This window comes from Moschus berezovskii, chromosome 24 (genome assembly GCF_049115385.1).
Source record: "Moschus berezovskii isolate FMDL1 chromosome 24, NW_MosBer_1.0, whole genome shotgun sequence".
Lineage (NCBI taxonomy): Eukaryota > Metazoa > Chordata > Mammalia > Artiodactyla > Moschidae > Moschus > Moschus berezovskii.
Window position 1 is genome coordinate 17100246 of NC_142483.1, and position 13967 is coordinate 17114212.

At 36.9% G+C, this 13967-nt stretch overlaps 1 protein-coding gene across 32 annotated transcripts in view; it reads left to right on the plus strand.

Moving 5' to 3' along the window:
* The window catches only part of SLMAP (sarcolemma associated protein), a 152124-nt gene that overhangs the window by 57634 nt on the left and 80523 nt on the right, over positions 1-13967 (plus strand). For 21 of the 32 annotated variants that reach the window (XM_055414139.2, XM_055414137.2, XM_055414157.2 and 18 more), the window contains exon 2: positions 8361-8508. In XM_055414139.2, coding sequence (XP_055270114.1) covers positions 8361-8508 — 148 coding nt within the window. Of the gene's footprint in view, positions 1-8360; positions 8515-13967 lie in introns of all 32 variants that reach the window. The other 11 variants (XM_055414138.2, XM_055414136.2, XM_055414156.2 and 8 more) reach the window with 1 other exon arrangement.

Genomic DNA, 13967 nt, shown 5'->3' on the forward strand with positions numbered 1-13967 from the left:
TCGCTGCAACTAGAGAAAGCCCACACAAAGCAACAAAGACCCAGAACAATCTAATAAATAAATAAATATTTAAAAACAGTATTAAAAAGTAATGGCTGAGAAGAACTTTATCATTTTAGCTCTTATAATTAGGTCTTTGATTCATTTTGAGCTAATTTTTGTATATAGTGGAAAGTAGGGGTCCAACTTTTGCAAGTAGTTATACAGTTGTCCCTGCACCATTTGTTCAGGAAAAGGTTCTTTTCCTGTTGGATAGACCCTTTTCTTCTTTTTCAAGATTGTTTTGGGGTCCTTCGCAATTTCATAAGCATTTGAAGTTTGGCTTTTCCACTTCCCCATAAAAAGGCAGTTGAAATTCTGATCGGGATTGCATTGAATCTGTAGACCACTTTGGGTCCTATTTACACATATTTAATCTTACAGCCCATGAACACAGGATGTCCTTCTGTTTATAGGCATATCTCAGAGATGTGTGGGTTCAGTTGCACACCATCGCAATGAATCAAGTATCACAATAAAGTGAGTCACACAAATTTTTTAGTTTCTCAGTGCATGTAAAAGTTGTTTACACTATATTAAGTGGGCTGCCGTCTATGGGGTCACACAGAGTCGGACACGACTGAAGTGACTTAGCAGCAGCAGCAACATTACATCTAAAAAATAATAATGTACGTGCCTTAATTAAAAAACAATTCTATGGGAGAAATTATGCTAATAGACTAGTTTGACCCAGGGTTGCCACAGACTTTCAGTTTGTAAGAAATGAAATATCTGTGAAGCACAGTAAAACAAGCTATGCCTGTATTTGTCTTTAATTTCTTTCAGCAGTATTTTATAATTTTCATTGTACAAGTTTTTTTTATGTCTTTGATTAAATTTATTCATAGGTATTTTATTTAGTTACTATTATAAATTTAATTTCTTTTCTTAATTTCCTTTTTGGATTATTCATTGCTGATGTATACACACGTTTGATTTTTGTGTGTTTGTCCTGTAAACTGCAACTTTGCTGAATTTGTTTATTAGCTCTGTAGCTTTCTTGTGGGTTCTGTGGGATTTTCCATATATAGGATCTTGTCATCTGTGAATAGACACGGTTTACTTCTTCCTTTCCAATTTGGATGCCTTTTACTTCTCTCTTCTTGTGTCTGGCTAGAACTTCAGTACAGTATTGTGTAGCTGTGGTAAAAAGCAGGCTTCCTTGCCATGTTTCTGATCTTAGGAAGAAAGCTTTTAGTCTTTCACCACTAAGTATTATGTTAACTGTGAGTTTTTCATAAATATCCTCTATCATGTTGAGGAAGTTCCTTTCAGTCTTAACTTTCTTTGTGTGTGCGTGCATATTTTAAATATCATGAAAGGGTGCTGGGTTTTGTCAGATATGCCTTTCCTACATCAATTGAGGTGATCTTGTGGTTTCATTTTTTTTCTTTTTTCTATTACTGTGGTATATTATATTGATTGACTTATATTGAACCACTTTGGATAAATCCCACTTTTTCAGCAAGCCAAGTCACTGCTTTTCCAGCATGGGTGAGTTCTGAGTTAGTCCTTCAAGTAGCACCCAGACACGTTAGAGTAGATAGACACAATAATTTGCAGTTTAGGTCTGCTCTGCTCTCTCTGAAACCAGGTAGCTATGTCCCATAGTGGAAATGCAGGCTGATATCTTCAAGGCTTCCGCTTTATAGAGGGAGGGAAGGGGACAAGGGTAAGGAATGCTACAGCCATTTCCTACAATTTTTAAGTTCCCCTTTTCTTGATTCAGTGTTCACATAGTCACTGTACAACTTTTGTTTCCAGAGTTCTGACATAGTTGGTTCTGACTCTTTCAGCATATATTTCAATGTTTGTGTGATGATGAGAGCTTGGAGCCGCCTACTCTGCCATTTTGCTGATTTTACTTTCTTCTTTCCTTTTTGATTCAATTTTTCTCCTTTTTTTCTTTCTTCTCTTAAGGCATTATTTGCTTTACTTAGTTCTGTTTAGTTCAGTCACTCAGTTGTGTCTGACTTTTTGCAACCCCATGGACTGCCACACGCCAGGCCTCCCTGTCCATCACCAACTCCTGGAGTTTACTCAAACTCATGTCCATTGAGTCGGTGATGCCATCCAACCATCTCATCCTCTGTCATCCCCTTCTTCTCCTGCCTTCAATCTTTGCCAGCATCAGGGTCTTTTCAGATGAGTCAGCTCTTCACATCAGGTAGCCAGAGTATTGAGTTTCAGCTTCAACATCAGTCCTTTCAATGAACACCCAGGACTGATCTGCTCTAGGATGGACTGGTTGGATCTCCTTGCACTCCAGTGGACTCTCAAGAGTCTTCTCCAACACCACAGTTCAAAAGCATCCATTCTTCAGCGATCAGCTTTCTTCACAGTCCAACTCTCACATCCATACATTACCACTGGAAAAACCATAGCCTTGACCAGACAAACCTTTGTTGGCAAAGTAATGTCTCTGCTTTTTAATATGCTATCTAGGTTGGTCACAACTTTCCTTCCAAGGAGTAAGCGTCTTTTAATTCCATGGCTGCAGTCACCATCTGCAGTGATTTTGGAGCCCAGAAGATAAAGTCTGTAACTGTTTCCACTGTTTCCCCACCTATTTACCATGAAATGATGGGACCAGATGCCATGATCTTAGTTTTCTGAATGTTGAGCTTTAAGCCAACTTTTTCAGTCTCCTCTTTCACTTTCATTAAGAGGCTCTTTAGTTCTTCACTTTCTGCCATAAGGGTGGTGTCATCTGCATATCTGAGGTTATGGGATATTTCTCCCAGCAATCTTGATTCCAGCTTGTGCTTCATCCAGACATTTCTCATGATGTACTCTGCATATAAGTTAAATAAGCAGGGTGACAATATATAGCCTTGACATATTCCTTTTCCAATTTGGAACCAGTCTGTTGTTCCATGTCCAGTTCTAACTGTTGCTTCCTGACCTGCATACAGATTTCTCAAGAGGCAGGTCAGGTGGTCTGGTATTACTTAGTTACTCATGTCCTAATTTTGTACTCATTCCTGAAATGATTCCCCTTTTTTCCTGTTTCTTTTTTTGAGTTTTTTCTTGCAGTTTTGTAATTGTAATTTATATTTCTTTTCCATGCCTTGAGTTATTTTCTTAGTGTCTTTTAGCTTGTTCTGAAATAGTGTAATTTTGATCTGTTCCCAAGGTATGTCTCTCATTATGTGTAGGGAGTGTTGTTTGCTTTTTATTATTTTTTCTTAAAATAGCTATGAGATGGGACACTGATATTTTTCTGTTACTCATTTTTATGTAAAATTTGTTTTCCTGAACTTAGAGATGGGAGTCATGATTCAGGATAACTTTTCTAATGTCATAGAGCTCCCTCTTCTGTTGTTTTTGTAAACTGTTTAAAAATATAATGGCTTCCTTTCCCCTTTTCTACTTTTATCTGGATCTTTCTTTCCTGTCTCTATTGTCTCTACCCTGCTCAATTTTGGTTCCAAACCCTACAGCTTTTGAGGGAAAGTCCTGTCCTGGAGTGCAACTTTGGTTGGTAGGTTGGTTTTAAGAATTTATATGACTCGGACTGCTCCATCCTTTTTCAGATTTTACCTCACACTCACTTGTTAGCGGATTAGGCTAAACCTTTCCCATTTTCAGATTCTCTTTTCAAATGGGCTATCATGTTGTCCAGTGAATAGACAGTGACTATTCTGAGGTACTCAAGTCCTTCAAATGCCCATTGCTTCTGTATGCATCCTCCTGCACAGATGTTGATTTCATGCAGGTCTTGTAACTGTTGATGCTTTTTCCCACTTTTATTTTGAGTTTCATATGGATAATTTCCACCTGTTATTGTATATGTTCTCCATGGATTTTAGTTTTGCTATCTTAGTCACTCTTTTTGATTTTAGGTGGTGATTCAAGTAAATTAAAAAATCTGTAATGTAGTATCTGCTACCAAGAGTCCAGGATTCACTCTGAATTCATATTTTAACATTTCCCCGTATGGACTTGGAATTTCTGGCCTCTCATTGATGACCTGTCTCCCATGTTTGTGCTTCGTTCTGAAACTTTAAAAAATCTGTTGGTATTTGGATACTGCAAAACCTGTCAACTTAGAGAAGGCTAGAAAGAAGCAGTTTATCATTATAGTGGAAATGAAAGCATTTACACATTGAGGTGAAGTTGCAAATGGTACAGAACATGTTTGCTTAGGGAATGAACAGCAGAAACTCTCTGAAGGCCAAAGAGCAAATTATGCAACCTGTGAAGTGCTGTGCTTGTGTCTTTGAAAGTAATCGTAATAAACGAGAAACAGGAAAGAGTGACTGTTAGGGCGAGAACAGCCTTTCAGTTCAAGGATCGCCATCAATGCCTGATGTAGGGGAGCTTAACTTTAATTCAGGGGAAGGCAGGGGGTTAATTGAGGATAAAGCCTGTTTGAAAACAGTGAGAGATGGACTTTGGCCACACGCTACAGAGGGTTTTATAAATTCAGGACTCCTGAGACACCTGCTCAACATCAAAGTGAATGCCCAGTGGCTGATGCAAACACTAGAGATGGATTGGGCATTCCTTAGGCTTCTAGGAAATAAAGATAGTGAGAATGAGATGGCTGGATGGCATCACCGACTCGATGGACATGAGTTTGAGTGAACTCTGGGAGTTGGTGATGGACAGGGAGGCCTGGCATGCTGTGGTTCATGGGGTCGCAAAGAGTCAGACACGACTGAGCGACTGAACTGAACTGAACTGAAAGCTTCAATAGAATTTTTTTTTTTCCCCAACGTAGTAAAAAAAAATGGGAGAGAAAAAAAAAAAGCCTGATGGAAAAAGTTATCAGAATAGAGGAGAAAGAAATTTCTGGTTGGAAGGTGACAAAGGACCAAATGACATACCTACCATGGGAAGTACATCCAGGGACTGTTAGCATAGTCACTTACCAGTCCCTTGCAAACATAGTCACTTCCCAGTCTCTTGACTTCTTTACACTTACCTAGTGGAAGTGTGAAAGTCGCTTAGTCGTATCCGACTCTTTGCAACCCTGTGGACTATACAGTCCATCTCCAGGCCAGAATACTGGAGTGGGTAGCCTTTCCCTTCCCCAGGGGATCTTCCCAACCCAGGGATCGAACCCAGGTCTCCCGCATTGCAGGCGGATTCTTTACCAGCTGAGCCACAAGGGAAGCCCTACACCTACCTAACTAACCTGATAGTAAATTTTGTACAGTGTAAACTGAATAGTGGCAGACTGTTTCATTGAAGGTGCAGAAACATTTTTAATATCAGTTTTTCACAACACCAAGGGGAGAAGGGTAAATCAATATAAATATTTCTGCAGGTAAGTAAACTATTGCTGTCTAGCTATGCCCAAGTGCAGAGGCTCTGGGGCACGAATGGAGGTTAGTGGGGAAAATAGTAGAAGTTGAGTTCAGAGAGGGAACCACGAGCCAGGTCATATGGGGTTTTATTGGCTGTAATGGTAAGAACTTTGAACTTTATTACAAGATGTTTGGAAGCTATTAGCAGATTGAGAGCAGAGGAACAGTGAGCAACTAATGTAAATGGTGTTTTCAAGCTAACTGGAGGTCAAAGGTACTATGGGTATGCTTTGGACATAGTAGACATGTTAGAATGTAAAGAACCTGGGTTAATATTGATTAAATTCTTTTAATTTGAAAATTTGTGGTTTTAGAGTTAAGAGCTACAAACATGAGGTATTGAGATATATGTGTGCATATGTGTATACAGAAAAACACACATTTTTTTGTTTTTCAAGCAAAGCTTGCTAAACAGTACTGAACCTCATTTCATATATCCTTACTTCCGTTCTCTTAATTTTTTTTTTAAACCACTAGTCACAGCCCAATAAATTGACTTAGTAACACACTTTGTTGTTGTTCAGTCCCTAAGTTGTGTCGGACTCTTTGCAACCCCATGGACTGCAGCACATAGGCTTCCCTGTCCTTCACTATCTTCTGGAGTTGGCTCAAATTCATGTCCATTGAGTCAGTGATGCTATCCAGCCATCTCATCCATTCAATTCAATTCAATTCAATTCAGTCGCTCAGTCGTGACCGACTCTTTGCGACCCCATGAATCACAGCACTCTAGGCCTCCCTGTCCATCACCAGCTCCCGGAGATCACTCAAACTCATGTCCATCGAGTTGGTGATGCCATCCATCCATCTCATTCTCTGTCGTCCCCGTCTCCTCCCGCCCCTAATCCTAACACAATAATGGATTAGAATTTGAAGTTTGAAAACCACTGTAAATCTATAATCCTCTTATATGGTTTGCCAAGGCACATACAACTGAAAATGACCAAACCAGAATTCAGATATTGCCACATTTCCTAAGAATATATCTATTAAAAAAACAAACAAAAAAAAATCAGTGTGGAAAAAATCAAGGATTATTGTCCCTTCTTGAGCATGTTGCCTATGCTTATCTCTCTGGTGTGAAATGTTAAACCCTTTAAATTTCAAATGGACTTGTAAAATATCAACACAGTTTTCTTTCCTAATGGCCTGTAATTAAATATATAAACTGCTAGCCAAAGTAACAGTTGGTCTCTCTTGAATTATAAACAGAATAAGTCATTTATAGCCAGCCTGTGGCCTTTAAATTGTCGCCTAGGAATTAATGAAAAGAAATGTCATTTTCATATTTCCTGCAAATCACTTATTCTTTTGTTGTGTTTCATTTTGGAAGAGGGTTTTATGGGAGGAGTGAAGGATAAATGAAACATGAAGGTCAGTATGAAGTAATGGGGGAAAAAATGTCCCTTTTAATTCTGTTATATAAATCCATGCTTCTGTCTTCCATAGCTGTGTGACCTTTGGAAAGATACTTGCCTGTGCCCTACTTTTCTCATATATAAATGGAAATAATATCTATATCGTAGTTTTAACGTTGAGGTTAAATGAGGGCCTGGTGGTGCAACATGCATTTTAATAAATATTAGTTTTCTTCTTTCCTTTCTTCTTTAGGAAGGAATTCAGTGAAAATGTGTTGCTAGAGTAAGCAGGGCTGGAGAGTGTAGAAAAATGCAAAAAGAAAGGTACATCTTTTTTTATTGGTTGTTCTCTTCCTAGTAAGTCTGTTGTGTGTGATCCCAGTTGTTGATAATTTCTTTGGGGATAGGTAGGTGATAAATAGGTAGGCTTCCTGTGCCTTTTGCTGTCCCTTCCTATTTTAGAGAGGGAGGGTTACCCAAGTGATGAAAGGCAAGTTTAGTGGGGGCTGGAAAGTGATACCTTCACAGTTGATTCCAGTATTTTAGTTTCTCGTGTCTTCAATCTGTTTATCACAAAGAATTTACTGAAGACATGTTGGTCCTGATACCAAGTACGTTAGTTCAGTAATAGCTGTTCGTATAGGTGTTGCTGCTGCTGCTAAGTCGCTTCAGTCGTGTCCGACTCTGTGGTGTTACCTACTACCAATTGTCCTTGCCCGTGGAGTAAATAACACTTCTTTTGATTTAACCCAGAAATTAAAGCAGCAGGGTTACAAAGTCAAAGTGAGATAGGAAGATAAAATTAGAGTTTTGTATAATTACCTTTAAAAAAAATGTTTTTTTGAGATATAATTTATATGCCATAAATTCAGTCTTTTAAAATGAATAATTCAGAGAGTTGTACAACCATCACAACTGTCTAACTTTAGAACCTGTTAATCACCCCAAAATGAACCGTTATACCCATTAGCAGTTACTCACCCCACTCCACCCCTCCCCGCCTCCGCCCTGACACCTCAATCCCGTGCAACTTCTAATGTGCTTTTTATCTCTGGATTTGCTTATTCTGGATATTTCATATAAATTGAATTACATATGTCTTTTGTGACTGATTTCTTTTACTTAGCTTAATGTTTAAAAGTTCATTCATGTTGTAACATAAATCAGTACTTCATTACTTTTTATTGCCAAATAATTAATTCATATGGATATACTACATTTTATTTTCCTATTCATCAGTTGATGGACATATGGGTTTCCATTTTTTAGACTCTAATGAATAATAACTGCTGTGAACATTTGTGTACCAAGTTTTTGTGAGGACATGTATTTTCAGTTCTCTTCAGTATGTACCTCAGAGTGGAATTGAAGGGTCATATGCTAGCTTTACATTCTAACATTTTGAGGACCTTATAAACTGTTTTCTGAAGTGATATACCATTTTGTCCCACTGGATTTTAAATCTCCCACTTTCAAAGTTCTGATTTTATATATAATGGAAAATCTTAGCTGAAATAAGTAATTTGAATTGATACGGAGAAAAAATTCACCTGTTTTAGTTTGCAAAGTTGGAAGTACTTTTTTTAAAAGTAGGTTTGAAATTATTACTATTAATCTTTGGCTCTTTTTTAAAATTTTATTTTTGCAGTTTTATCTTCAAGACACTAAAAGTAGTAATGGTACCTTTATAAATAGCCAGAGATTGAGTCGAGGCTCTGAAGAAAGTCCACCATGTGAAATTCTTTCCGGTGACATTATCCAGTTTGGGGTGGATGTGACGGAGAACACACGGAAAGGTACGGGTATGGATCGATTTTTCCTATTATTTGTCTTGTTAAATTTTTTATCCTGTTGTTTAATGTTAACAAAACATTTCATGCTTGTAAAAGCAATTTAACTGTGACATTTCACGCAGTGAAATGTTGAGTGTCTCACTTTTCCTATTGCTTTTCTAAAATTTTAAATTCTGAAATATTAAATAGTTTATAATCTTTATCACAGTACCAAAACATAGGGCACTGCTGTGTCAGTTAAGAAGCAGTTGGCTGAAGTGACACTATATTCAACCAACAAGAGCTTAAACCATAAGGATGAGTGTGACAACGTTAGCCACTCAGTCATGTCTGACTCTTTGCAACCCTATGGACCATACCCTGCCAGGCTCCTCTGTCCACGGAGTTATCCAGGCAAGACTACTGGAGCCGGTAGCCATTCCCTTCTGCAGGGGATCTTTCCAACCCAGGGATTGAACCTGGGTCTCCTGCATTCTGGTCAAATTCCTTACCTTCTTTAGACACCAGGGAAGCCCCAAACCATAAATATATCTATTATTAACTTATTAACAATAAACCTAGAAGTAGGTTGGTTCAGACTTCGTTCAGTTGGCTCCATAATATTATCAAGAATCCAGGATCTTACTGTCCTCCCAGTCTGTTTTCCTTTATGTGTTAGTTTCTTAAGCTTTTACTTGTCACCTCATGGTTTAAGGGTGATGGCTTCAGCCCCAGGCATTATTTTCCCCACACCAGTGTTCTAGGCAAAAAAGATGAGATGGGGACAAAGTACCTTCTAATGTGACTTTCTTTTTATGTTTGAAAGAACAATCTTTCATAGACTCCTTCCAGCAGATTCCTTCTTTTGCTCACTGGCTACATGGCTGGGTCATGTATATTTCTTTAGCTCTAGTTACAGAGAAGCCTGGAAAGGAAGTTACCTGACCAAGAGGAGCAGGAGATGCATGACTAACATAGATCAATTATGATTTATCCCTTTGGTTGTGCGTTCATTGTTGTCCCAAACAAAATCAGAATTCTGTAGGCAGCTACTACAAATGTAAAATTTCATGTCTTAGTTTCTGAAATTAGAAGTTCTGTGGCTAAATAAATTTAGATTATTTTTACAATTCTGAGGCTTTTTGGCCTTACCTAGTTCACTGTATAGTTTATGACTGAAATTATAATGACTAAATCATAAAACTAAAAAAACAGGACCCAAAAGTATGCAGTCCCACTTGTCATAGTTTAGTATGCACAGTGGAATGATTGGCAAGTTTTTCCTTTTGTTTCTCTGAGCATCCTCTGATCTGAATACCCTAAGTTGTTAGCCTCTAACATTTTGCACAGTAGAAAAGGGAATCCAGGTGTGGTAGTGATGATGGTGTGTGAATATATGTGTCTTAGTTGCTCGGTTGTGTCCAGCTCTTTGTGACACCACGGACTGTAGCCTGCCAGGCTCATCTGTCCCTGGAGATTCTCCAGGCAAGAATACTGGAGTGGATTGTCATTCCCTTCTCCAGGGGATCTTTCCAAGCCAGGGATTGAACCCAGGCCTCCCGCATTGCAGGTGGATTCTTTACCATCTGAGCCACCAGGGAAGCCCTGTATGTATGTTGTGTATACATTTATGTACTGCAACTGCAGTATTATTTTTGTTGGGTTTTGTTGGCCTTCTCAGGGTGTTAGGTTTTGATACATGGATGTGTGCAGGGTCAATGTCTTAGGAATTTTCATTTACAGTTGTAAATAGAAAAGAAAATTTGTATTTTGATGCAAAATATTGAGTGCTTCTTACTAAGAGAACTCCACTTCTGTATAACCATGCTGAGAACAGCTGCAATGGACACTTTGTTATCTCCTGTTGCCATATCACATCTCCCCTAATGCCGAGTCATTCAGCAAACATTTACTGAACCCCAGCTGTGAATAACCCAGAGAAGGCAGAATTCAATTACATTGTCTTTCTCTCCAAGGAATATCTATTTTCTTGTCTTGCATTTCTCAAGGAGAATTAAGAGGTGTTAATTGGCAGAAGAATGAGGTAATCACATACATTTAGGAAATGCTTAGTTAACCAGAGGTAGGCAAGACATCTCAGAGATTTCAACATGCTGACATATGTGCAGGTCTCTAAGCGGGTAATTGATTGAATGTGGGTAACTCCAGACTCGTTTCCACTTTTATTCCCCATCGTGCTATGCAGGACACTTTAGAAAATACTGTAGAAAGCTAAGAGGAAAACTGAGACTAAGTACAGTATTATTTCAGCAGCATCAATTCTTGCAGGCTTGAAAATTTACATATATTTTATGCCAACTTTAAGGAAATTAATAAAATTTTCTTCATCATTTAAAATGTTTCTTTTGGCACTTAATTGGCTTGAAAAAGTTGACTTACATTATGCATGACCTCTTGGGATTCAGCTATGTCATGAATTGAGCATTACTATTTAAGCATATGCTTTAAAATTAAAAAAAAAAAGATGTTGCTCTATGCTAAACATTATATCAGTTGGAAAATCCTGTTGAAATTGTGCAACACTGTTGAATATCTGGTGGATCAAAGAAATCAAAAAAGGAACTTCAAACTATGTGGAAAGGAAAGGAGACTTTCCTACCAAAATACATTAAATCCTTTACTCAGATAAAAATTTACAGTCTAAAATTTTTCCATTATTAAAAAAGAAAGACAAACAATGAAGGAACTTGGCACTTAGAAGAAAAATACAAGGAATGAGAAAGGAGATATAAACAGATATGGGATATACCAAAAGAATTCTTAGAGACTGTTACATGCCAAACTGTGGCAAAAAAAGAGAGAGAGTAAATTAATGTTTTCCTGGCAAAATTACCCTAAGATGTAGAGAACTTTCAAGTTAATTTTTTAAAGAGACTAAAAAAGTTATTAAAAATTGACTAGAAATGTGCATTCGAAGTTGAATTTGGCCTTATTAAAAAAAAAAGATAAATCCAGTGTTGTGTAAATAATCCAATATAGATAAAGGTGAGAAGCTCTGAAAATGCTTTAAAGAAGCCAGCATTCTTTCATTAGTGCCAAATTCTGATACAGATATAGTACAAAGAAAAAAACTTGTAATTTCCATTATAACAATAGATAAAAAATTCTGGTTAGGATAGTAATACATTCAGAAGTGAAGCTAGAATAAACAAAAGTAGGATTTACTCTAAGAATTCAAAGATAATTCAATTGGGGGGAAATATGTCAATATCATGCACAAAATAAAGCTGAGAAATATGTACGTACTGTAGAACCAGTGGATGTTGAAAAGGCAGTTGATCAAGTTCAGGAGTTATTCCTAGTAAAAATTGTAAATAGGATAAAAAGAAAAACAAAAATTATAATTAAAACAGAAGAAAAATGGCAAAAATGCTACACACCTATAAAAATGCATGAACTAAGTTTCTGTATATCAGTAAACCTCAAACATTATCTCAAGAAAATTGCAAAAGAATGTATGTGGTATAATACCCTTTACATGAAGCATGAATTCATGTACAACAATGCTCTATCATGCTTTCTTTTATTATATCAATTAAATTCTTTAAGATCTTTTAAAATTGAAGTATAATTAGTTTACCATCTTGTGTGGTTTCAGGTATATAGCAGAGTGATTCAGTTTTCTGTGTGTGTGTGTGTATGTCTGTTCGTGTATGTATGTGCATTGTTTTTCAGATTCTTTTCCATTATAGGTTATTAAAAGATATTGAATATAGTTCTCTGTGCTATGCAACAGGTCCTTGTTGTTTATCTATTTTATATATAGCACTGTGTATATGTTAATCCCAAGCTCCTAATTCATCCCCCAACTTCCCCCTGCTATCCCATTTGGTAACCATAAGTTTGTTTTCTATGTCTATGAGTCTGTTTTTGTTTTGTAAATGAGTTCATTTATATTATTTTTTAAAATTCCGTATGTAAGTGATACGTGATATTTGTCTTTCTCTTATCTGACTTACTTCACTTAGTATGATAATCTCTGGGTCCGTTGATGTTGCTGCAAGTGACATTATTTCATTCTTTTTTATGACTGAGTAGTCTTTCATTATGTATATATACCACATCTTATGGTTTTCTCCAGAAATATGCTCAGGAGTGGGATTGCAGGATCATATGATAACTCCATTTTTAGAAATCTCCATGTTGTTTTTCATAGTGGCTGCACCAGTTTACATTCCCAGCAGCAGTGTAGGAGGGTTTCCTTTTCTCACACCCTCTTTAGCAGTTATTATTTGTGGACTTTTAATGATGTCCATTCTGACCCATGGGAGTTGATATTTCATTGTTACTTTGATTTGCACTCCTTTAATAACTAGCAGTGTTAAGAATCTCTTCATGTGCCTACTGGCCACCTGTATGTCTTCTTTGGAGAAATGTCTATTCAGGTCTTTGGCCCATTTTTTGATTGGGTAGTTTGTTTTTTATTATTGAATTATATGAGCTGCTTACATATTTTGGAAACTAATTGCTTATCTGTCTGTAGCAAGATGCAAAATATAGCAAATATTTTCTCCCAGTCTTTTCATTTTGTTTATGGTTTCCTTTGCTGTGCAAAAGCTTGTAAATTTAATTTAATTAGGCCCCATTTGTTTTTGTTTTTATTTCCATTTCTCTACAAGACTCTAATGGTCACTCTCTAATGCTTTTGAACACATTTATAATAAGGATATCAAATTGGACACTTGAAATGATAAAAAGTAATGTGTGTGGATCTATGAAAAGGATTTTTTTCATCAGTGTGCATAGGATAAAAAACAGTAGAAGGATAATTTTTCAATTGCCCTTCATGTAGGTATTAAAAAGAATATATTAGGATTGTATGAATTGCAGGGATTTCTATAAGATGTATTATTAAGTGAGGAAAGGGTTACCTTTCATAATTTCGTTATTTTTAAAAGTCTCATCAGTCCCTTTACATGTGCCTGTATACAAATGTGTTTGTATATGCTTATATGAACATGGGAGGAAAACACAGAAGAATACTAATCATTAATGTGAATCTTTCTGGTGTATGATTGGAGAGAAGGAGTAAAGGAGCCAAGAGCCAGTTAAAAAGGGCAAGGCTAGCCTGCAGTAGAACCCCTCCAGAACGTGACATATTGTGTATTTGTATGAAACAATGTGTGTGTAAAAGGAAATTTCTTAAAGGTACGTACAATATATATAAATGTTTTTATATTTGTGTGTATACATAAATCAGTATTTTTGTTAAAAATGCTGTGAGTATGGTGGGACTGAATGTATTAGTTCATGTTAGTATCTCTTCTATTCCAGTCTCTCCAAAACAAGCTGATTTTGATGTTTTACTTTCTGCATAGTGTGGCTTCAGGGAAAAGATCCATTAGTCAGCACTTGAGTAATACTCTGCCCTATAGATATAAGAAGTTATTGCCAACAAATAGGATGACTTTGTAATAGATTGGGGCGTGGGGGCAGGGAGAGAGGGAGAGAAGGGAGAAAGA